Here is a 26227-nt window from a genome sequence, read left to right as displayed (position 1 = left end):
ATTGATTGTATTCGTTAAAATTTGTTACGTAAAATTGTAATTTAAAGCACCCTTAGTCTTTTCTCGGCATGGAACTGGGAAGACTTCACAATAAAATTGTCTAAGACAGTCATCACTATCAACCTAAATTCAATGACTCGACGAAGGAGAAACCAAAAATGAATATTGCATTTCGTCATTTCCTCAAAAGATAAAAACTGCATTTCATCGGTAAATCTTCAATTATGTAAAGAGTAGAAAGCAAAAAGTGTATATAAGGTGATCCACCAAACCAATGGACAATGGCACACTCCTCAATAGAGTGTCTCAACACACAATAGATCTAGGGGAAGTTTGTTTGACTGCTGAAAATTCTACACCCAAGAACAACTTTCCTTGGAAATAACAATGAGAATTTTATTGGGTACTTCATAGATATAGAAATAGAAATTGTATTTAGTTAATACTAATAATAATTTTGAGTTATTTGTAAGACTGTAGTTAACAAAAATTTATTTTCACCGGAACTTTTATGGATTTTTTTTAATATATCCTGTTTTTTTTTTATATCAAAATATCCAATTTCTAATTTAATTTACTTGATTGTATGAAAAATATTTTTCACCTAGTTTGAAGTCATTGGCGACCTCGTACTAAAGTTTTAATTTTTTTTGTGTGGGCTCGTTTTAACTATTATTATATGAATTTAATACATTAAAAATAATTAAATTAACAAATAATAATAATAATAATAAATAATACATTAATAAATAATAATAATTAATTATTATTATTAAAAATGATTAAAATAAATAATATTAAATAATACATTAATAAATAATCATATCAATAATAATAAATTATTATTATTATTATTATTATTATGACTAAAAATGATTATAATTAAAAATAATTATAATTAAAAATAGTAAATTATATTATAAATTAAAAAAAAATACATTACAAACACAATTGAACAATTGTTTATTTAATAAATTAAAACTAATTATAATATTTTGAAAAATAAAATACTAATAAATAATAATAATAATAATAATAATAATAATAATTTACTATTTATCAAATTGTACAATTTGCGATTAATCAATTTGCTATTTATCAAATTTGACAATTTGCAATTAATTAATTTGTTACTAAATTGTACAACTAAATATTTTTTTTCATTAATTTTCTAATTTAATGGTAAAATTAATGATTAATCATAAATTGCTAAAATTAATTTTCTCACTAAATATAATTTGGTAAATTAATTAATTTTCTCATTAATTTACAAATTGATTTAATATCAAAAAAATTAATTTGTGTGATTGACAAATTGAATATGCATTACCTTGTTTGTTTTGCCACATTTATTCAACCACATTATTTTTGATATATATATTTTGCCACATTACCAATGACACGAATCAATATTTTTGATATATTGAGATAAAATCAGTAATATATTGTATACTAATGTATTGTTAATTTATCTCAAAAGATAAAATCTAATTAAATATATTTATCTTCCAAAGATATTTTAAAAATATCTATATATAAAATGATTAAATTAGGTTCATCTTTCACATTTATTACTTTTTACAATCACATGAATCAATTTTTTTGATATTAAATTAATTTGTAAATTAATGAGAAAATTAATCAATTTACTAAATCATATTTAATGAGAAAATTAATTTTAGCAATTTGTGATTTATCATTGATTTAACCATTAAATGAGAAAATTAACCTATTGTACAATTTAGTAAATAACAAATTAATTAATCGCAAATTGTCCAATTTGGTAAATAGCAAATTTGGTAAGTATCAAATTAATTTTAGCAAATTGATTAATAACAAATTGTACAGTTTGGTAAGTAACAAATTGTTATTATTGTTATTTTGTTTTTTAAAATATTATAATTAGTTTTAATTTATTAGATAAACAATTGTTCAATTGTATTTTTAATGTATTTTCTTTGAAATTTATAATATATTTTACTATTTTTAATTTTAATTATTTTTAATTTTAATCATTTTTAATCATCATAATAATAATAATAATAATAATAATAATAATAATAATAATAATTTATTATTATTATTATTGTTGTTGTTTATTAATGTATTATTTATTATTATTATTATTTATTTTAATTATTTTTAATAATAATAATAATTATTATTATTATTATTAATGTATTATTTATTATTATTTATTAATTTAATTATTTTTAATGTATTAAATTCATATAATAATGGTTAGGCTTAATTGCAGTTTTGGTCTCCTATTTTAGTTGAATCGCGAAAGTAGTCCTGTATTTTATTTTTCCACAATTTTGATCCCCAAACAGAATTTAGGTCCATAACTTGATGAAATTTTATTTTTTTGCATTTATTTAAGTCACATCATGCTTCATGATCTCGTGGTTCAACAATTGTATCTAAAGTCTTTTATCATAAATGGTGTAGTACGACTTTAAAAAATGAAATTTCATCAAGTTTTGGACCAAAATTCTGTTTGAGGGGCTAATACTGGGGAGAAATAAAATGGGTGTTAAGACAAAATCTCAAATAAACGTTTTGATGATAATAAAACAAAAGATTAATTAAAGATTATTAATCATGATTCTAAATGTTTTAATGTTTAACATGTGCATTTGAGTGTGTTAAAACAAGATAGGAATCAAAGAAAGCAATCTCAGAAAACGCAGATTGATCTTGAAGCAGTTCTGGAAAACACAGATTGATCTTAAAGCAGTTCTGGAAAACGCAGATTGATCTTAAAGCAGTTCTGGAAAACGCAGATTGATCTTAAAGCAGTTCTGGAAAACGCAGATTGATCTTAAAGCAGTTCTGGAAAACGCAGATTGATCTTAAAGCAGTTCTGGAAAACGCAGATTGATCTTAAAGCAGTTCTGGAAAACGCAGATTGATCTTAAAGCAGTTCTGGAAAACGCAGATTGATCTTGAAGCAGTTCTGGAAAACGCAGATTGATCTTAAAGCAGTTCTGGAAAACGCAGATTGATCTTAAAGCAGTTCTGGAAAACGCAGATTGATCTTAAAGCAGTTCTGGAAAACGCAGATTGATCTTAAAGCAGTTCTGGAAAACGCAGATTGATCTTGAAGCAGTTCTGGAAAACGCAGATTGATCTTGAAGCAGTTCTGGAAAACGCAGATTGATCTTGAAGCAGTTCTGGAAAACGCAGATTGATCTTGAAGCAGTTCTGGAAAACGCAGATTGATCTTGAAGCAGTTCTGGAAAACGCAGATTGATCTTGAAGCAGTTCTGGAAAACGCAGATTGATCTTGAAGCAGTTCTGGAAAACGCAGATTGATCTTGAAGCAGTTCTGGAAAACGCAGATTGATCTTGAAGCAGTTCTGGAAAACGCAGATTGATCTTGAAGCAGTTCTGGAAAACGCAGATTGATCTTGAAGCAGTTCTGGAAAACGCAGATTGATCTTGAAGCAGTTCTGGAAAACGCAGATTGATCTTGAAGCAGTTCTGGAAAACGCAGATTGATCTTGAAGCAGTTCTGGAAAACGCAGATTGATCTTGAAGCAGTTCTGGAAAACGCAGATTGATCTTGAAGCAGTTCTGGAAAACGCAGATTGATCTTGAAGCAGTTCTGGAAAACGCAGATTGATCTTGAAGCAGTTCTGGAAAACGCAGATTGATCTTGAAGCAGTTCTGGAAAACGCAGATTGATCTTGAAGCAGTTCTGGAAAACGCAGATTGATCTTGAAGCAGTTCTGGAAAACGCAGATTGATCTTGAAGCAGTTCTGGAAAACGCAGATTGATCTTGAAGCAGTTCTGGAAAACGCAGATTGATCTTGAAGCAGTTCTGGAAAACGCAGATTGATCTTGAAGCAGTTCTGGAAAACGCAGATTGATCTTGAAGCAGTTCTGGAAAACGCAGATTGATCTTGAAGCAGTTCTGGAAAACGCAGATTGATCTTGAAGCAGTTCTGGAAAACGCAGATTGATCTTGAAGCAGTTCTGGAAAACGCAGATTGATCTTGAAGCAGTTCTGGAAAACGCAGATTGATCTTGAAGCAGTTCTGGAAAACGCAGATTGATCTTGAAGCAGTTCTGGAAAACGCAGATTGATCTTGAAGCAGTTCTGGAAAACGCAGATTGATCTTGAAGCAGTTCTGGAAAACGCAGATTGATCTTGAAGCAGTTCTGGAAAACGCAGATTGATCTTGAAGCAGTTCTGGAAAACGCAGATTGATCTTGAAGCAGTTCTGGAAAACGCAGATTGATCTTGAAGCAGTTCTGGAAAACGCAGATTGATCTTGAAGCAGTTCTGGAAAACGCAGATTGATCTTGAAGCAGTTCTGGAAAACGCAGATTGATCTTGAAGCAGTTCTGGAAAACGCAGATTGATCTTGAAGCAGTTCTGGAAAACGCAGATTGATCTTGAAGCAGTTCTGGAAAACGCAGATTGATCTTGAAGCAGTTCTGGAAAACGCAGATTGATCTTGAAGCAGTTCTGGAAAACGCAGATTGATCTTGAAGCAGTTCTGGAAAACGCAGATTGATCTTGAAGCAGTTCTGGAAAACGCAGATTGATCTTGAAGCAGTTCTGGAAAACGCAGATTGATCTTGAAGCAGTTCTGGAAAACGCAGATTGATCTTGAAGCAGTTCTGGAAAACGCAGATTGATCTTGAAGCAGTTCTGGAAAACGCAGATTGATCTTGAAGCAGTTCTGGAAAACGCAGATTGATCTTGAAGCAGTTCTGGAAAACGCAGATTGATCTTGAAGCAGTTCTGGAAAACGCAGATTGATCTTGAAGCAGTTCTGGAAAACGCAGATTGATCTTGAAGCAGTTCTGGAAAACGCAGATTGATCTTGAAGCAGTTCTGGAAAACGCAGATTGATCTTGAAGCAGTTCTGGAAAACGCAGATTGATCTTGAAGCAGTTCTGGAAAACGCAGATTGATCTTGAAGCAGTTCTGGAAAACGCAGATTGATCTTGAAGCAGTTCTGGAAAACGCAGATTGATCTTGAAGCAGTTCTGGAAAACGCAGATTGATCTTGAAGCAGTTCTGGAAAACGCAGATTGATCTTGAAGCAGTTCTGGAAAACGCAGATTGATCTTGAAGCAGTTCTGGAAAACGCAGATTGATCTTGAAGCAGTTCTGGAAAACGCAGATTGATCTTGAAGCAGTTCTGGAAAACGCAGATTGATCTTGAAGCAGTTCTGGAAAACGCAGATTGATCTTGAAGCAGTTCTGGAAAACGCAGATTGATCTTGAAGCAGTTCTGGAAAACGCAGATTGATCTTGAAGCAGTTCTGGAAAACGCAGATTGATCTTGAAGCAGTTCTGGAAAACGCAGATTGATCTTGAAGCAGTTCTGGAAAACGCAGATTGATCTTGAAGCAGTTCTGGAAAACGCAGATTGATCTTGAAGCAGTTCTGGAAAACGCAGATTGATCTTGAAGCAGTTCTGGAAAACGCAGATTGATCTTGAAGCAGTTCTGGAAAACGCAGATTGATCTTGAAGCAGTTCTGGAAAACGCAGATTGATCTTGAAGCAGTTCTGGAAAACGCAGATTGATCTTGAAGCAGTTCTGGAAAACGCAGATTGATCTTGAAGCAGTTCTGGAAAACGCAGATTGATCTTGAAGCAGTTCTGGAAAACGCAGATTGATCTTGAAGCAGTTCTGGAAAACGCAGATTGATCTTGAAGCAGTTCTGGAAAACGCAGATTGATCTTGAAGCAGTTCTGGAAAACGCAGATTGATCTTGAAGCAGTTCTGGAAAACGCAGATTGATCTTGAAGCAGTTCTGGAAAACGCAGATTGATCTTGAAGCAGTTCTGGAAAACGCAGATTGATCTTGAAGCAGTTCTGGAAAACGCAGATTGATCTTGAAGCAGTTCTGGAAAACGCAGATTGATCTTGAAGCAGTTCTGGAAAACGCAGATTGATCTTGAAGCAGTTCTGGAAAACGCAGATTGATCTTGAAGCAGTTCTGGAAAACGCAGATTGATCTTGAAGCAGTTCTGGAAAACGCAGATTGATCTTGAAGCAGTTCTGGAAAACGCAGATTGATCTTGAAGCAGTTCTGGAAAACGCAGATTGATCTTGAAGCAGTTCTGGAAAACGCAGATTGATCTTGAAGCAGTTCTGGAAAACGCAGATTGATCTTGAAGCAGTTCTGGAAAACGCAGATTGATCTTGAAGCAGTTCTGGAAAACGCAGATTGATCTTGAAGCAGTTCTGGAAAACGCAGATTGATCTTGAAGCAGTTCTGGAAAACGCAGATTGATCTTGAAGCAGTTCTGGAAAACGCAGATTGATCTTGAAGCAGTTCTGGAAAACGCAGATTGATCTTGAAGCAGTTCTGGAAAACGCAGATTGATCTTGAAGCAGTTCTGGAAAACGCAGATTGATCTTGAAGCAGTTCTGGAAAACGCAGATTGATCTTGAAGCAGTTCTGGAAAACGCAGATTGATCTTGAAGCAGTTCTGGAAAACGCAGATTGATCTTGAAGCAGTTCTGGAAAACGCAGATTGATCTTGAAGCAGTTCTGGAAAACGCAGATTGATCTTGAAGCAGTTCTGGAAAACGCAGATTGATCTTGAAGCAGTTCTGGAAAACGCAGATTGATCTTGAAGCAGTTCTGGAAAACGCAGATTGATCTTGAAGCAGTTCTGGAAAACGCAGATTGATCTTGAAGCAGTTCTGGAAAACGCAGATTGATCTTGAAGCAGTTCTGGAAAACGCAGATTGATCTTGAAGCAGTTCTGGAAAACGCAGATTGATCTTGAAGCAGTTCTGGAAAACGCAGATTGATCTTGAAGCAGTTCTGGAAAACGCAGATTGATCTTGAAGCAGTTCTGGAAAACGCAGATTGATCTTGAAGCAGTTCTGGAAAACGCAGATTGATCTTGAAGCAGTTCTGGAAAACGCAGATTGATCTTGAAGCAGTTCTGGAAAACGCAGATTGATCTTGAAGCAGTTCTGGAAAACGCAGATTGATCTTGAAGCAGTTCTGGAAAACGCAGATTGATCTTGAAGCAGTTCTGGAAAACGCAGATTGATCTTGAAGCAGTTCTGGAAAACGCAGATTGATCTTGAAGCAGTTCTGGAAAACGCAGATTGATCTTGAAGCAGTTCTGGAAAACGCAGATTGATCTTGAAGCAGTTCTGGAAAACGCAGATTGATCTTGAAGCAGTTCTGGAAAACGCAGATTGATCTTGAAGCAGTTCTGGAAAACGCAGATTGATCTTGAAGCAGTTCTGGAAAACGCAGATTGATCTTGAAGCAGTTCTGGAAAACGCAGATTGATCTTGAAGCAGTTCTGGAAAACGCAGATTGATCTTGAAGCAGTTCTGGAAAACGCAGATTGATCTTGAAGCAGTTCTGGAAAACGCAGATTGATCTTGAAGCAGTTCTGGAAAACGCAGATTGATCTTGAAGCAGTTCTGGAAAACGCAGATTGATCTTGAAGCAGTTCTGGAAAACGCAGATTGATCTTGAAGCAGTTCTGGAAAACGCAGATTGATCTTGAAGCAGTTCTGGAAAACGCAGATTGATCTTGAAGCAGTTCTGGAAAACGCAGATTGATCTTGAAGCAGTTCTGGAAAACGCAGATTGATCTTGAAGCAGTTCTGGAAAACGCAGATTGATCTTGAAGCAGTTCTGGAAAACGCAGATTGATCTTGAAGCAGTTCTGGAAAACGCAGATTGATCTTGAAGCAGTTCTGGAAAACGCAGATTGATCTTGAAGCAGTTCTGGAAAACGCAGATTGATCTTGAAGCAGTTCTGGAAAACGCAGATTGATCTTGAAGCAGTTCTGGAAAACGCAGATTGATCTTGAAGCAGTTCTGGAAAACGCAGATTGATCTTGAAGCAGTTCTGGAAAACGCAGATTGATCTTGAAGCAGTTCTGGAAAACGCAGATTGATCTTGAAGCAGTTCTGGAAAACGCAGATTGATCTTGAAGCAGTTCTGGAAAACGCAGATTGATCTTGAAGCAGTTCTGGAAAACGCAGATTGATCTTGAAGCAGTTCTGGAAAACGCAGATTGATCTTGAAGCAGTTCTGGAAAACGCAGATTGATCTTGAAGCAGTTCTGGAAAACGCAGATTGATCTTGAAGCAGTTCTGGAAAACGCAGATTGATCTTGAAGCAGTTCTGGAAAACGCAGATTGATCTTGAAGCAGTTCTGGAAAACGCAGATTGATCTTGAAGCAGTTCTGGAAAACGCAGATTGATCTTGAAGCAGTTCTGGAAAACGCAGATTGATCTTGAAGCAGTTCTGGAAAACGCAGATTGATCTTGAAGCAGTTCTGGAAAACGCAGATTGATCTTGAAGCAGTTCTGGAAAACGCAGATTGATCTTGAAGCAGTTCTGGAAAACGCAGATTGATCTTGAAGCAGTTCTGGAAAACGCAGATTGATCTTGAAGCAGTTCTGGAAAACGCAGATTGATCTTGAAGCAGTTCTGGAAAACGCAGATTGATCTTGAAGCAGTTCTGGAAAACGCAGATTGATCTTGAAGCAGTTCTGGAAAACGCAGATTGATCTTGAAGCAGTTCTGGAAAACGCAGATTGATCTTGAAGCAGTTCTGGAAAACGCAGATTGATCTTGAAGCAGTTCTGGAAAACGCAGATTGATCTTGAAGCAGTTCTGGAAAACGCAGATTGATCTTGAAGCAGTTCTGGAAAACGCAGATTGATCTTGAAGCAGTTCTGGAAAACGCAGATTGATCTTGAAGCAGTTCTGGAAAACGCAGATTGATCTTGAAGCAGTTCTGGAAAACGCAGATTGATCTTGAAGCAGTTCTGGAAAACGCAGATTGATCTTGAAGCAGTTCTGGAAAACGCAGATTGATCTTGAAGCAGTTCTGGAAAACGCAGATTGATCTTGAAGCAGTTCTGGAAAACGCAGATTGATCTTGAAGCAGTTCTGGAAAACGCAGATTGATCTTGAAGCAGTTCTGGAAAACGCAGATTGATCTTGAAGCAGTTCTGGAAAACGCAGATTGATCTTGAAGCAGTTCTGGAAAACGCAGATTGATCTTGAAGCAGTTCTGGAAAACGCAGATTGATCTTGAAGCAGTTCTGGAAAACGCAGATTGATCTTGAAGCAGTTCTGGAAAACGCAGATTGATCTTGAAGCAGTTCTGGAAAACGCAGATTGATCTTGAAGCAGTTCTGGAAAACGCAGATTGATCTTGAAGCAGTTCTGGAAAACGCAGATTGATCTTGAAGCAGTTCTGGAAAACGCAGATTGATCTTGAAGCAGTTCTGGAAAACGCAGATTGATCTTGAAGCAGTTCTGGAAAACGCAGATTGATCTTGAAGCAGTTCTGGAAAACGCAGATTGATCTTGAAGCAGTTCTGGAAAACGCAGATTGATCTTGAAGCAGTTCTGGAAAACGCAGATTGATCTTGAAGCAGTTCTGGAAAACGCAGATTGATCTTGAAGCAGTTCTGGAAAACGCAGATTGATCTTGAAGCAGTTCTGGAAAACGCAGATTGATCTTGAAGCAGTTCTGGAAAACGCAGATTGATCTTGAAGCAGTTCTGGAAAACGCAGATTGATCTTGAAGCAGTTCTGGAAAACGCAGATTGATCTTGAAGCAGTTCTGGAAAACGCAGATTGATCTTGAAGCAGTTCTGGAAAACGCAGATTGATCTTGAAGCAGTTCTGGAAAACGCAGATTGATCTTGAAGCAGTTCTGGAAAACGCAGATTGATCTTGAAGCAGTTCTGGAAAACGCAGATTGATCTTGAAGCAGTTCTGGAAAACGCAGATTGATCTTGAAGCAGTTCTGGAAAACGCAGATTGATCTTGAAGCAGTTCTGGAAAACGCAGATTGATCTTGAAGCAGTTCTGGAAAACGCAGATTGATCTTGAAGCAGTTCTGGAAAACGCAGATTGATCTTGAAGCAGTTCTGGAAAACGCAGATTGATCTTGAAGCAGTTCTGGAAAACGCAGATTGATCTTGAAGCAGTTCTGGAAAACGCAGATTGATCTTGAAGCAGTTCTGGAAAACGCAGATTGATCTTGAAGCAGTTCTGGAAAACGCAGATTGATCTTGAAGCAGTTCTGGAAAACGCAGATTGATCTTGAAGCAGTTCTGGAAAACGCAGATTGATCTTGAAGCAGTTCTGGAAAACGCAGATTGATCTTGAAGCAGTTCTGGAAAACGCAGATTGATCTTGAAGCAGTTCTGGAAAACGCAGATTGATCTTGAAGCAGTTCTGGAAAACGCAGATTGATCTTGAAGCAGTTCTGGAAAACGCAGATTGATCTTGAAGCAGTTCTGGAAAACGCAGATTGATCTTGAAGCAGTTCTGGAAAACGCAGATTGATCTTGAAGCAGTTCTGGAAAACGCAGATTGATCTTGAAGCAGTTCTGGAAAACGCAGATTGATCTTGAAGCAGTTCTGGAAAACGCAGATTGATCTTGAAGCAGTTCTGGAAAACGCAGATTGATCTTGAAGCAGTTCTGGAAAACGCAGATTGATCTTGAAGCAGTTCTGGAAAACGCAGATTGATCTTGAAGCAGTTCTGGAAAACGCAGATTGATCTTGAAGCAGTTCTGGAAAACGCAGATTGATCTTGAAGCAGTTCTGGAAAACGCAGATTGATCTTGAAGCAGTTCTGGAAAACGCAGATTGATCTTGAAGCAGTTCTGGAAAACGCAGATTGATCTTGAAGCAGTTCTGGAAAACGCAGATTGATCTTGAAGCAGTTCTGGAAAACGCAGATTGATCTTGAAGCAGTTCTGGAAAACGCAGATTGATCTTGAAGCAGTTCTGGAAAACGCAGATTGATCTTGAAGCAGTTCTGGAAAACGCAGATTGATCTTGAAGCAGTTCTGGAAAACGCAGATTGATCTTGAAGCAGTTCTGGAAAACGCAGATTGATCTTGAAGCAGTTCTGGAAAACGCAGATTGATCTTGAAGCAGTTCTGGAAAACGCAGATTGATCTTGAAGCAGTTCTGGAAAACGCAGATTGATCTTGAAGCAGTTCTGGAAAACGCAGATTGATCTTGAAGCAGTTCTGGAAAACGCAGATTGATCTTGAAGCAGTTCTGGAAAACGCAGATTGATCTTGAAGCAGTTCTGGAAAACGCAGATTGATCTTGAAGCAGTTCTGGAAAACGCAGATTGATCTTGAAGCAGTTCTGGAAAACGCAGATTGATCTTGAAGCAGTTCTGGAAAACGCAGATTGATCTTGAAGCAGTTCTGGAAAACGCAGATTGATCTTGAAGCAGTTCTGGAAAACGCAGATTGATCTTGAAGCAGTTCTGGAAAACGCAGATTGATCTTGAAGCAGTTCTGGAAAACGCAGATTGATCTTGAAGCAGTTCTGGAAAACGCAGATTGATCTTGAAGCAGTTCTGGAAAACGCAGATTGATCTTGAAGCAGTTCTGGAAAACGCAGATTGATCTTGAAGCAGTTCTGGAAAACGCAGATTGATCTTGAAGCAGTTCTGGAAAACGCAGATTGATCTTGAAGCAGTTCTGGAAAACGCAGATTGATCTTGAAGCAGTTCTGGAAAACGCAGATTGATCTTGAAGCAGTTCTGGAAAACGCAGATTGATCTTGAAGCAGTTCTGGAAAACGCAGATTGATCTTGAAGCAGTTCTGGAAAACGCAGATTGATCTTGAAGCAGTTCTGGAAAACGCAGATTGATCTTGAAGCAGTTCTGGAAAACGCAGATTGATCTTGAAGCAGTTCTGGAAAACGCAGATTGATCTTGAAGCAGTTCTGGAAAACGCAGATTGATCTTGAAGCAGTTCTGGAAAACGCAGATTGATCTTGAAGCAGTTCTGGAAAACGCAGATTGATCTTGAAGCAGTTCTGGAAAACGCAGATTGATCTTGAAGCAGTTCTGGAAAACGCAGATTGATCTTGAAGCAGTTCTGGAAAACGCAGATTGATCTTGAAGCAGTTCTGGTTTAGTTTGCTGTTTTTGTTGTAATCTTTGTATTGCAATCATTTACAACTGAGGTCTATTTGCAGAATATATTTCTCAAACAAGAGTTGAGTAAATATCAAAACTCTAAATAGTCTCAAAACCATCACTTTGTAACTCAAGGTTGTTTTGTCACAACTTGAGTAAATTGCAAAAATCCTTTTATGTTTTGAAAGGTAACTTGTCAAAACCTTTCAAAAATCAGTAAGGTAGGAAGAAGAAATCCTTTCTAGATAGAAGGGTAGGAATTGTGTAAAGATCAAAGATTGATCTGTGATAAAAGTGTAACCATCAAGAACAATCTTTACTTTGAGCACATAGTGGAAATCTCACTCTTGTGAGGACTAGACGTAACCCGTGTTTGGGTGAACCAGGATAAAATATCTGTGTAATCTCTCTATCTCTATCCTTGCTTATTTTATGCTAAAACAAATCATTTTGATAAAAACGATTTTACTGTTTTGAAGCAAACCAAGATTGATATTTAAAACCAAGATCAATCTTCACTACTGCAAAGATCAATCTTGGGTTGAAATCTTATTTTAAAAACAGAAATTTTTAAAAAGGGACAATTATAATTCAAACCCCCCTTCCTTATAATTGATATTTCTACTTCAATGGGGAGACTGCTTTCGCGATTCAGCTAAAATAAGAGGACCAAAACTGCAATTAAGCCTAATGGTTAAAACGAGCACACACAAAAATCAAACCCCTAGTGCAAAGTTGTCCCCTGGGTCAGTGATACGGGTGGAAATAGGTCAGGTCAGACCAGACTTTGAAAGGCTTGAGTCTGACCTATGATTAATTTTTTAGGCCTAAGCATAGCCTACGTCCTATCATAGACTTTTTTCTGACCTGGTATGGCCTGAAAGCCTATTTAAAAGTCTTATTCATATTAAAATATTTAAATGCTCTAGTCATACCACATGATGTTCTTCATATACCAATATCAATATACATATTTATATATATTAAACAAAAAATAATTTTTCTAACAAAATAATTTTAAAAAAATCTGAAACAAACATCCTTTAAACCCTAAAACATAATTTTGAGTTTCAAATAATTGATTTATCTTCTGAAACAAACGCAGTCATTATTACCTCTCAAACAAATGTAGAACGACTACTCAGTTATTGACTAATTGAATGACTACCAAATATGAAACGACTATTAAATATGAAATGGCTACTGAATATAAAATGACTACTAAGTGATTGCCTAATTGATAGAATTTAAAATAGGAAATAATATTATTAATATAATAATAAAAAATAACATTAATAATTAAATATATATAGACCGGTCTGTAAGACCTAATAAGTTTTTTTTATAAGTCTGAGTTTGAACTATTTAAAAAAATATGCTTTAAAAATAGTCTGAACCTAACCTTTTTATTAAATAGGTTAGACCAGACCAAACTATAAGTAGGTTAGACCATAGGCCCCTGACGGACGATCTAGCCTATTCTCATCCCTAGTCAACGACCTCCAACTAGATGAAAAACATTTTTCCTTTCAACTGATCGCACTATGGACCAACGACTTGCTACTAAGCCCAAAAAGTATGACAATCAAATAAATTAAATTGGGAGTAGGGTATTTTGATGTAAAAATAAAAAAATAAAAAACAGAATATATGGAAAAAAATCTAACTTTTATTTCCCATCTTTTTCTTGGGAACAAATTGATGGGTAAACGAGAAATTATTTTGTTCCTTGGGATCATTCTTAAAAATTATTTTACTAACCATTAAAGAAACGTCCTCTAGAGTGTGTATCGAGGTTAGACAAATTCATGTTTCGGCACAAACTTCATTGCTCATACCTAAACTAACTAATCACAATATTATAATAAAGAATATGTATGGAAGAAAAAAAAAGGTTAAATTACTCTAAATTATTTTTTGTTTTATTTTTATCTTTTGCCTATAATTATATTAATTAAATTGATTATTTATCTTAATTTATGTTAAAAAATATTAAGTCTTGTCATCTTCGTCTCACTCTTCTTCAAACTCATAATTTTTTCATCTCAATTTATCTAAAACCCAAAAAATTGATTAAATTTATGATCTTCACACCCATAAATTATGAAATCTATAAGTTACAAATTTAAATCCATGACATTTAAAACTTAAAAAAGTAAAAAATCCCTAAATTCATTCTTTTCCTTTAGAATTCTCATGTGAATCAATAAATATATTCTTTGTTTTTCTTTAAAGAATTTTTTTGAAATAGAAATTTATCATCTTTATCACCTACATTGTCATCTTCATCATCCAAACGTACAAATTTATCACCTCTATTTAAAATTCGTCAAACCCACAACCTTCAAACTCAACTCCAAATCCATAAAAAAAAGAATAATAATAATAATAATAATAATAATAATAATAATAATAATAATAATAATAATAATAAAAACTTATAAAATTCAAATATTTTAAAACCAACACTGATATAGATGACATCAAATCAATGATGAATATGAAATCTAAGATTGGTGAAGAGTAGTAAGTCTTTTTGTTTAAAAACCTTTGTGAATTAACAAAAAAAAAATCATTTTTATTAATTTAAAATGTTAAATTTGACTGAGTTATGGATTTGAAATGTTATATTTGAAGGTCATAGGTATGATGAATTATCTAAGTTTTTAGATTAAAAAATGTTAGAGATTTTTATATTATCAGTTTGAAGATGCGTGAGATGAAGATGACAAAATTTAACGATTTTTTATTGAAATGAACAAAGATAACCAACTTAATTAATAGAGATATAATTTAATGATCAAAACGAAACAAAAAATAATAATTAAATGACTAATATAGAATTAAAAAATAAATTAAGAGACTAAAAAATGATTTAACAAAAAAAAGAGATACACCTAATAAATTGAAATAATACTTATATTTAAAAGTTTTTTAAATGACTGGATAATCCATATAAAGTTGGAGTTAGTAAGAGTTGTTTTTCTTCTTAATCTTATCACACAAAATTTCTTTTCTTAGTTTGACTAGTTTATTTACGGTGTTGGTGTCTCGATTATGCTTATAATGCTTCACGTTTATTATGGTTCAACTAATAACTTTAATTCCATAAGTAACGAAATCTTTTCACTTCATCTATTGTTCTTTTTATGTCTCGCAATGAAGAGTAAATATACTCACGTTAAAAGAACTAGCAACTTCGTCTTGAAGCTAATAAATCGATCAAAACTTGTTTATAATCGTTGATTGTTTTGGTCACACGTTATCCTTTATTTAGGTGCCATTTTAGTTTTTTTAGTGAATAAAGTCAATAAACTTGATAACTAAGAATAAATTCAAACGTATAGTAAATAGTTACGGTGGTTAGAATAAAAAAAGAAGCATCTCTAACACTTCAACAAATCTATGATTTTAACTTTTTTGATTGAAATTTTTAATGTTATTACTTTTTTAATATATAAATAAAGTGATATTACTATTCAAAACTCATAGACACAGTTATAAATATATTCAATTTAATAATATCAAAAAAAATTTAACTAAGGAGAACACAATATCATCACTGTAAAGAACCTTAACTAGTGAAACTATTTAAAAATTCGTGATAGAGAAATAGGCTGATGACAAAGTTCCAAACTAACATAATCCAGATCACAAGGGCAAGGGTGTAATATACTACACAAATTATAAAAGGGTCTAGTCTCATAAATTGATGATATGAACATTTATGGGTGGTTCTTTTTTAGGCAAAGATTTGAACGTGATGAACTACATATTTTGTTGGCAAAATCAATTCTAGTGCTGTAATATTTATTTTAGCATATTTAAATGCTATCCAAAAGAATTAATTGTGTTTAGAATGAGAATCATTCTAATTTATAGTTAAAATTTATAATTTCTAAATCAAAACGTGATTTTTACACTAAAATCTATAAAAATTATTTGAAACATTGAATAATGTGGCTATTTACACATGATTATATCTACATTCTTTTACTTCTATAAATACAAAGTAAAATATCTTATAAAATAATGTATATAGTATATAGGATAAAATTGTAATAAAATGATTAATCGTACGTTAAAATTTGACACTGACATTTATTTTAAGATAATTTATTTTATTAAAATAAAACTCAGAATAAAATCCATATGAATTGCATACTCAGCCACATGAAAACTTACAGGACCGCTTCACATGACTAGTTTAATTTAGAATTTGTTTCTGCCAACTCTTTTTGCTCCAGATTCAGCCAATTGAACAAACTACAACTAAAATATTAAATTGGACTGATCAAATAAAAAAAAAAGAAAATCAACAAATTATAAAAACCTTTTCAATTTTCTATTACTAGTGCTCTATTTACTGGTCATCAATTGGACAGACCATAGTCTTCAAGACCAACATACATCAAAGTATGGGTACACTGATCAATCCGGTAAATGGCAGGAAACCGCGATGGTTTTAGTAGTCTTCACTAAATGGGACTCCCGGAGTTTACTGTTCATCGACTCCGAGAAACCATACAGTCAACAAAAGCTTCAAACTATAAAACTATTTTAAAAAAATTCATATTAAACTTTTAATATTAAACTATTTATTAAAATAAATTTTTTAAGTTCGTAGACCCAATATTTTATTATCTAATTTTTTTAAAATTTTTTAAGTTTCTTTTTTCAAAAAATATCTAAAAACTTTTCAATAAAATCTCTAAAATATTTTTTTTGGGATAATTTAAGTTTTAGAAAAGTTGTAAGAAAAATCAAAAATTGATTTTCTTGTAAAATATTGATATTTCTTTTCAAATAAAATAAATTTCAACAAAAAAAATTATACATATATTTAAAAAACCGACAAATTTTAAAAACTTTTTAGTTTTGAAGACTATTATTTAAGATCATTTTAACTATAAAATATTTTGACCCCTCTAACATATAAGAGGGAATCAACAATTAATGGACTACTGAAATTAGACACCTATAATCATAACCAGTCTCTCGTTGCCAAGGATAATGTTGTTCATAGAAAGTAAGTTACCCATACCCATATCAAGATCCAGCGCTCAACAACCATATATTAATAAACGTAATACTCCACCAACAAGAGATACAGATTCACGGAAGATTGGTGCCTAAGGTGGAAGAATTAGTGAATGGCTGATCAAATAGTCACAGAATTCACTTTCTATCGAATCTTAATTACTTACATTAACCGTTGCAAAATAAAAAATACCAATACAATTTTTTGTTATTTAACTAATGCTTTTCATTGTTTACCACGTATCAAAATAAACAAGCTTTGTTTATGGTCAGCAAAGGAACAAAATTAATGCTCAACTATTTAAAAAACAAATTAGTAATGTCAAATTGGGTCAAGAAAAACTTTTTATTTTTGTTGAGGCACATGTCACAGAAAATAGGTTTTGGGAGACTAGGAAAGTTGGGAAATTTTCATTGTGCGCCGCGTTCCTATTTTGATAAGTACAGTACCAATCATACACATAGCAACATCATAGCTCACCGATTGACAGATAGTAAACTTTCTTACTACACCTTGAAATCCAAATGCCCAATCCAATGAATCGTGTTTTGAAAATCTCCCACCTTGTTTCATTGCATAGATATATGGAGGGCATTGGTATAATTTGAATTCAATGAATAGGCTTGTTTGCAGATATATACAACTCTTATATACATTGTCTGATTCTAAAACCCAATCCTTCATGATCATTGGTAAGATCCCAAACTTTAAACATGTTTGCCACAGCATTATTAGTCTAAACACCCCACATAATGACCCAACATATTTCCAAAAATTGTAGTCACAACAGAGATATGTGGTTTACTTATGTCATGGCCATATATATATATATAAGTGGGTCAGATGATAAGAAATGGTCATACAATTCTAAGTGTGTCTAGTTCAAAGTTGAAAATTTTGATTTTGAATGAATTGATTTGTAAAATTGTATTTGACTAAAAGTGAGGTGAATGTCAAATGATTTAAGTTTGTATATATTTATGTAAAAATGGGTTGAACAATAAATATGAGGCTTAAAAACAACAGTTTAGTTCTTTTTTTTTTTAAATGAGGCAAAAATTCCAAATTCTGGCTTCAAATTAGAAAAAATTTAAGAGGCAAAATAAATTATACTCAAGAGCATCCAAAAATGTTAAAATAAAATTCTAGCGGTCACCAAAGGAGGAAAAGGTGAAAGTCTCATCCATATTTATTAAGTTATTTTTCTTAAAAAAATTCCTTTCACCATTACCTCTTTTCAATTCCATTATTATCTAACAAAGATGCTCACCTTAAAATATTATTCTTGCAGCATTTGTTACCTACTGAAATTGGAACCCTTGGGATCCACATTAATGACCTACAACAATAAATTTAAATCATATACTAGAGGATAAAAATCAGCACAAAAGATTTTTTTTTCTTCTAGACATGATTTGCATAATAGTTTCAATTCACTATGGAAAATCATTAAGCAACATATCTTCAAAAAGCATATGAAATCACAATATTATATGGTTAAGCGTATCATGCAAATAAATTATCTATGAAGATTGATTTCTTTATTGGTTCTCTTGAGAAGTTCTGTCTTCTCATCCCTGTTCTATTCCCATCCCCATTAATTCTATATTATATATGATTTCAACTATCTAACAGTTAGTTGTCCCTTTATTCCTATAGAAATAAGAAATGAAGAAAAAGACCAGACTTGGAATTTGCAAACCAATCAAAAGCAACTACTACACTAGTACTGCAGACTGATAAAGGGAAGTGGGATATGTGCGTTTTTGGAATTAGTAAATGGCAATGTTTTAATTGTGGATACACTAGTGCACACTTTCACCGTAGATTTAGGATGCTCAAATTATACTAGAATTTTATAAAAATACCCCACTTAGGAATGAGTAGAGTTGGTTCTTAGCATTTTCTTCCAACTGTTTTGGGAGTATGTCTACTGCATACAGACACTCTTGTCAGGTATATTACTTATGGAGATTCTTGCATTTAGTATTTCCATTAATTCTTTCTCTTTTAGTTGTTATTCCCTATTGCTGCAAAAAGGGAAATTACTAAAATAAGCCACTTTAGATGATACCACCACTGTTGAAAACCAGATCCTAAAAATCAACCTTGAATACACTATTTCTATATTTGATTTCTTAACACGTGCCTTACAATTACGGCACTTGGTAGCATTTTTCTTTCTGAAATACATAACACCTCCACACCCAAGGATAGTCTCATTTCAAAATATTACATTACGAGATATACAGCCTGGGCATATGCTAAACTTATATTAAAAATTAGAGCTATCTTATTTTCTCCGCAAGTGAGAGAGGGAAGGGAGGGGGTATTTGTTGACATGCACGGCAGAGACCCTACGAGGTGCCAGAGGAGTAGGCTCACCTAGTCACTCTCTACCGATGAACAAGTGTTCAAATCCAATAATGGTTTATCTGGACTGCAGGTAAATCATCACCCCGTAAATTTTGAAGTATCTACACACAAAAACACAACTTCAACTAGGGACCTAGAAGGTCACGGATTCAAATTGTGAAATTAATCTCTTGTATGAAATATTAATAGATGTCACAATCAACCGACAATGGTCTGGATCCTAGTATAGAATAAGAAGCTCTGTAGCACCAATTTTTCCACACAAATGTGTGTTCTGTTACTTCAAGAAATGAATTTTACTGAAAAGGAAAACCCTCTCTATCATGTAAAACAAATAGAAAAGGGAATTGATATTGTCATCACCAGTTGACAAGAAAAAAGTACGAGACTAACCAACGAGCAAGTTGATAAGGGAGCATAGGACAACACAAAATAGAAGGAGCAAACCAATAACACCATGCATATAAGTGATAGACGAAACACAACCCACAGGCGAAGGAAAAAAACTGAAAATATTGCCCCAAACACCACCTACACTCATCATTGAAAACACTGCAGGAATATTGATGTAGTTGCGAATTTGCAAAACATCAACATCCAAAAACAGAAATGAGAACTATGGATTATCGCCACAGGAAACTGGATGTCATAGACCATCAAAGCCACTAATACTGACAAAGATGAGAAAGGAATTGGACATCAATATACTTACAAAAATTGCAGGACCAAGATACATACCTAAAAAGATTAAAAGGCAACCAAAACCATCAAAACTTCATCGAATAAAAACAGTATCTGTTTTAACCCATACCAAAATCCTAATAAAACAAAAACAAATGGAATTAAATTGCTCACCGAGATAAGAATACGCTTCAAGAACACAGCCAAGCATCCAGTAGAAATGCCTCCAGAATGACCCGCCATGGATAAAATGCAACATAATTCCATTAGGATACATAAAGGCAAATTTAAGAAAATAATGATAAGAAAACAAGACATCAGATGGAAAAAGATGCTCGAGTACAATTATATATCTATATGCCCAACTCAAGCCATGGCTAAAGAAAAAAAGAACTGTCCAAAAACACAGATTTTGGTACTCTTTCACTTATACTAAATTTTCTTTAAAGCAGTTGCAATTGGAAATTTGTGTAGTAGTGGCAACTGCATCTGGATGAAAATGCAGTTTCTTCACTAACCAGTAACCACTACCCCTAATTTATGCACCTAGCTAAAACACAAACAACTGATGAGCTCACATGTTCTCAGATACTCAAAAAAGAGCCTTGAGGCTCATCTTAAAATATTCTTCTGTCACACACAGTAACTATAGTATAGGCATTGATAAAACAAATTTTAATGGAAATTATAATTCATTCCAAAGCGGTGAATTTAATTTCCTAATAAACAAACCAAGATACCTTCTCCTGGGTTCCTTTTATGCATCTAAGCATGGGAGGGAAGCCTCAAACCCCTGGTGTCTCCTGAATGAGAAATTCAATTAGAATCTCCAGAATTCAAGGATATATGAAATGGTAAAGAAATAAATATTGCAGAAATAGTGACAACTAAGGAGGATCTGATCCTAATCAATACAAAGACTATTGAACAAGATTATGCACAATTAGTAAAAAAGACAAGAAATATTATAAAAAAAAGCAGATAAAGAATAAACGAGTCTATCTCCTCCAACGGAATACGAAACTAAACTTCTTTGAGTTAAATTTTCCATGGATTTAATTGCAAGAGCAATGTTTCAAGTACAAATACATCTGCAAAAAGAAAAACTGCCACTGGCAAGTTGTCTTACAATAGAAACAGTACATTCCACTGAGAACCGCCAGTTAAGTGTAGGCCTTTAGGGACATCACACTTTTTCACTTCAACAGGCAGCCAACTGCGATGACACTCCTTGGGCCGTACACAGAGGATAAATAATGCCACATATTAGAACCTTAATATCAATTGGATCAATATGTACAAATATCAGTGAATATCATTTCGGGAGTCAAATTTGCAACATTGGTCACTTGCCAGTGATGAATGGGTGGTTCAGTGCTTGTGAGACTGTCAACCTCTTGTCCGGATCCAAGATGAAAATTTTATCAAGAAGATCTTTGAAATTGGCCAACATTTTTGGATCCTCCCCAGGAGAGCCGGTGATGATTGTTGCAATATCTTTCGGCTTTATGTTGAGAATCATCCGCTTTATGGTCTAAGGAATAATATTGCAAATGTTATTCAGACTAAAAAAAACACGCATGCTAACATTGACAACAGAATACTTCAAATCACAATCATAAGTCTAGCTTACTTTTTTTGTTACAGGATCCTCCTCGGTAGCATGAAAACTCAGGTCCTGGTCAAAGTGTTGTTCAGTAAATGCTCCCTGCAAGGATGATAACAAAAAAAAGTAGATATAAATACAAAAACAACAAATTCGTTCATACCAAAACTTCAATCAAAAACACCGATCCTATAATAAAAGGTAGTTTAGAAATTAAAATAGCAACAGATAAAAAAAAAGGGACAGAAGACAAAAACAAATTAGTATCAAGTATTAAAATGATACATAAGACTCAAACAGTAAGACTCAAACAGTAATGATAAACGATATATTAAACAGTATATTTTACCCTACGAAGCATCTTTTTTGGAAAAGGACCCTTCAATTCCATGTGAAGCCGCAGCATGTCATTGTTTGTGAGCCCTGGAAAAAGAACCTTCCCTGTATATAATTCATACAAACAACAGCCTACAGACCAAATATCCAATGGATGATCATACTGCAAACCAAGAACTGCAAAGAAACATTCAAAAGCCAAGGAGGACCATAAGATACTAAGAAAAAGTAGTTGGAAGTAATGTCATAAAAAGTATAATGCACATAACTTACTTATTTCAGGTGCACGATAAAAGCGACTCACGAGATATGGTGTTACTTCATTTTTACCAGCAAACATGGCATTACCAAAGTCACAAAGCTTCAAAACATTTTTAGCCTCATTCACCTTGCAGAATAGAAAATTGAAGTAAAAAGTTAGATATGAATATTTCTTCAGGGAAAAAAACTATGAAAAGAAACAATCTAAACACAAAGCAGCATTTCAGGCATACCAACATATTATCGGGCTTTATATCACAGTGCAGAACACCACAGTTACGGAGATGCTTCAGTGCAATAAAAAGCTGTTTTGCATATGCCCTCACAGCAGTTAGCTTAAGGCCAATATTGCGACCAAACTTCTTTAAAACCTCACGCAGATTCATATTTAGAGATTCAAAAACTAAACATAGATGATTTCTGTACTTAAAGCTTGAAAGGAAACGAACACAGTGACGTTTATCATCCGGATCTGCACCTACTAATTTCTTTAAAATGATCAATTCATCCAAACCAGCCTTGTACCTATTACACATCAGAGACATAAAAATGAGTAAGACTGTAAAAGGCACTGCCCAAAAGTAAAAAAGATTAATTAGGATACCCAGGAAAAAATATCACTTACATGGTGTCGTTATTGCGAATAATTTTTATTGCTACTTCATCCGGCTCACCATTACCAGTTTTTAGATTTTTTGCTCGTACAACCGTTGAAAAGACACCCTTCCCGTGTGCAGCAGCAACTTCATATCGGCCATCAAGTATTTCACCAAAACGATAGCCTGCATTGAAATATCAGAACATAAACCCATAAAACTGGAAAACAAATATAGCCAGGGATACTAGGCCTAATAATTGAGCAACAATTTCAATAGGAATATTATTTTCCCAAAAAAATTCCACAATGTATTGACAGGTTTTGGTAGCAGATCCACCGGAAATACCTTAGAGAAAATTACTGAAGATTTCTAAGCGAACTGTTATCAGATCATTAAACCTAAGGCCTATAAGTATTTAACAATGTCATTTTGGTTACAACTAAAAATGCTTGTTATGGGTATTTAAATATCTGCATTTATGCTTCTAACATATTCCTTTCAAAAACATAAGAAATACACCATAAACATTTTGATGGAAAATCCATGCATCACATTTGCAAGAACATGTATAGAAACAATTCAATTACCACAACCGAATATAAAAAAGTTAGCTAGGAAACTTTCGGACCAACACATAACACAAAAAAACTAATCAGTCACTGCAGTCTCAACTCAGCAATCAAAAGAGAATGATCAAGACAGCTAGCTATAATCAAATGCATTACTTACTATAATAGCCCTCTGCATCATCCCAATTGTCATGCAGGCTAACCCTCTCAATCAGTAATCCATCTCCTTTACCCTGAAACGAAGGTAAAAAGTCTTAATATAACAAGAAATTGTAATTCTATGATATTCAACAAAAACATATTTAACATTTTGTAAAAAAAATAAACACAGAATTACAAACTCTACAGTAATAATGAAAGAAAATTACTGTGATAAATTTTGTCATGTGTGATTAGAACCCGCCAGGAAAAGTCGTCTACTACAATAAAAGCAACTTAGCTAGGGGGAGAAAAAATATATACCAAAGCATGTTTGTGGAGAAGGCAGAGAGAAAAAACTAAAATAGGGAAGATAGGCTTCCTAGATTAACATTCAAGAAAGATGATTCATCCATTATCAGAGATGGTATCATGACTAGCTACAAAATTTGAATAGTTCAACCAAACACTTACCCTTTTCCGAACTCCTGTTGGTGTCTCACCAAATATATCATCACAATACTTGTCAACTGACCTCTCACTCTGCAAGTGTTATGAATGAGCTTAAAATCCAATAGATATAAATATGAAAACTTTGATCTAATTTAGTAATATCATCTTCAAATATAAAATTAATTTAGGACAAACCTTTGGAGTACCCTCGCCTAGGCCCCCTGCACCAGGTAACTTTTCTGAGCCAACATCCTCGTTTTCTGGTGGAGACTTACCAACGGCGAATGATGATTCCACATCATCAACATCATCACTCTTACCATCATTTGCTTTAGAAATGTCAGTAGGAGTGTCCACATCCTTGTCTAATAATGGTGTATTACAATGTTAGAAGAAGTCCAAATACCAGGATATCAGTAATGTAAAACAAGGATCACTGAAATTAGTGGTTTGTTCAAACTCCGCTACACAGCAGTGTTGTGGCGCCTCTATTTGACAATATTCTGTACTAAATAGCATATCGCAGACAACAGCAGTTTGTTCAAATTCCGAAAAGCTATAGCCGCTATTTAACAAGACTGGATAATATAAGGGAAAATATGAAGATTGGTAAACACCCTAACTTATATGCAATTCTATCCGGTGCTCAATTTTTTATTTAGTTTCAAAATTCAGCGGCATGAGATCACACCATGCAAATTTAAAAATATAATTTACATATATTAACAAAGAATGTATAACGATAAAGACTCAAATAACAATGCCAAACCACCCTAGTCTGGCTATATTTATATTTAAATATGCATATAAACAGACTGAACTTTTCTTCTTTTAGCATGGACCAAGGCATACTATCAATAGCAGTACAGAAAAAAAAACCATCTAGCTCAATCTAACATGTGAAAGTCTTTGGAAAAAGCAATACGTCTTCCATTAAGGATAGCAGAAGGCATGGCATGGCTCTAATAGTAAAGGTCATAATTTAGGGTAACTTATGGGGTCAAAAATGTTAGTAGCCACATATGCACCTTCATGTAACCTGTGTTACATGGCACATGCTTTGGCATGTCAGCTTTTTTAAAAAGAAAGGCATTTTTGATACAAGATCTGTAATATGTAGTCATCATTTGAATACCAAAATTGTGACAAGCAGGTTGCATATAAAGACAATTGCCAGACATCAAGATAAATGCACAAATTGATGAAATAGAGCTTATGACCAAAAGTACTGCAACTAATACTATCTGCCTCACTCAGACCTATTAGAAAAGTAGAAAAGACAATACCTTTTCCATCATTTCGAACCTTTTGTTCTATTTGCTGATTCTGCTTCTTGTATTTTTCCAATATTGCTTCTCTTCTCCTTCTACTCTCCTCTTTGATTCTGTTCAGATCTTCCTCTTCTTGTTCAGGTAATTGCAATGTATCCTCATATACATCATCTTGTTCAACCTCACGGCTGCAATCAATATTACATCAAATAAAAACAAGTACGATATTTCAGTAAGCATATTAAGGGGGCAAAAAATAAATGTTTCAAACAATCTCATACTAGTAACAAAATTGTATAGTAAAATTAAATATACCCTTTTAGTTTCCTTTCATCCTCTTCAATGGTATAGTTTCTCTTTCTATCTGCATGGTATCCGTTTTCTTCAAGACTTGAATGTTTTTTATATCTATCTCCACTGTCATTACCATCCTCACGCCGCATATGCTTATCCTTACCATTAGGGGCTTCTTTATCTTTGTGGCGATATCTATCATCTCGTCTCTCCCTCTCCTTAATGTTATCCCTTTCCTGATTCCTATAATCCCATTCACGCTTCCAGTCTCTATCTCTCTCACCACCCCTTGTTCTGTCTCTGCTCACATCTCGTTCCATTTCCCTTCTCCTATCCCTTTCATAAACCATGTCCCTGCTTCTATCTCTTTGCTTTTCTCTTCTCCTATCCCTGCCCTCGTCCCTTTCCCTGCTCCTATCTTTTTCCATGTCCCTTCTATGCCTCTCATGGCTCCTTCCACGTTCTTTTTCCCTTTTACGCTCCCAATCAACCTCCTTATTGCTGCTTGTTTCCTCTCGCTTCTTTTCCCTGCGTAAGTCTCTATCCACATACCTGTCCCTACTCCTATCGTTTTCCCTATCCCTATGCCGGGACTCCCTACTGTGATACCTAGTACTGTGTTCCTGTCTCTCATCTTCCACCAGGTCTTTACTGCCATGACGATGCTCCCTTCT

The 26227-nt window shown here is 34.1% G+C and overlaps 1 protein-coding gene across 1 annotated transcript in view; it reads right to left on the bottom strand.

Moving 5' to 3' along the window:
• Positions 1–16983: 16983 nt before the first annotated feature.
• Positions 16984–26227, bottom strand: part of LOC101509399 (uncharacterized) — an 11680-nt gene continuing 2436 nt past the window's right edge. The window contains exons 3-15 of the mRNA XM_073367266.1: positions 25575–26227; positions 25275–25447; positions 24184–24353; positions 24010–24078; positions 23558–23630; positions 22855–23011; positions 22463–22754; positions 22242–22356; positions 21982–22145; positions 21660–21734; positions 21156–21560; positions 20201–20829; positions 16984–18308 (exon numbers count right to left, since the gene is read on the bottom strand). Coding sequence (XP_073223367.1) covers positions 21372–21560; positions 21660–21734; positions 21982–22145; positions 22242–22356; positions 22463–22754; positions 22855–23011; positions 23558–23630; positions 24010–24078; positions 24184–24353; positions 25275–25447; positions 25575–26227 — 2130 coding nt within the window. The 3' untranslated portion in view covers positions 16984–18308; positions 20201–20829; positions 21156–21371. The remainder of the gene's footprint in view (positions 18309–20200; positions 20830–21155; positions 21561–21659; positions 21735–21981; positions 22146–22241; positions 22357–22462; positions 22755–22854; positions 23012–23557; positions 23631–24009; positions 24079–24183; positions 24354–25274; positions 25448–25574) is intronic.

The sequence above is a fragment of the Cicer arietinum genome, chromosome 4 (assembly GCF_000331145.2).
Source record: "Cicer arietinum cultivar CDC Frontier isolate Library 1 chromosome 4, Cicar.CDCFrontier_v2.0, whole genome shotgun sequence".
NCBI classification, from domain to species: domain Eukaryota; kingdom Viridiplantae; phylum Streptophyta; class Magnoliopsida; order Fabales; family Fabaceae; genus Cicer; species Cicer arietinum.
This window is presented reverse-complemented; position numbering and strand designations above follow the sequence as displayed.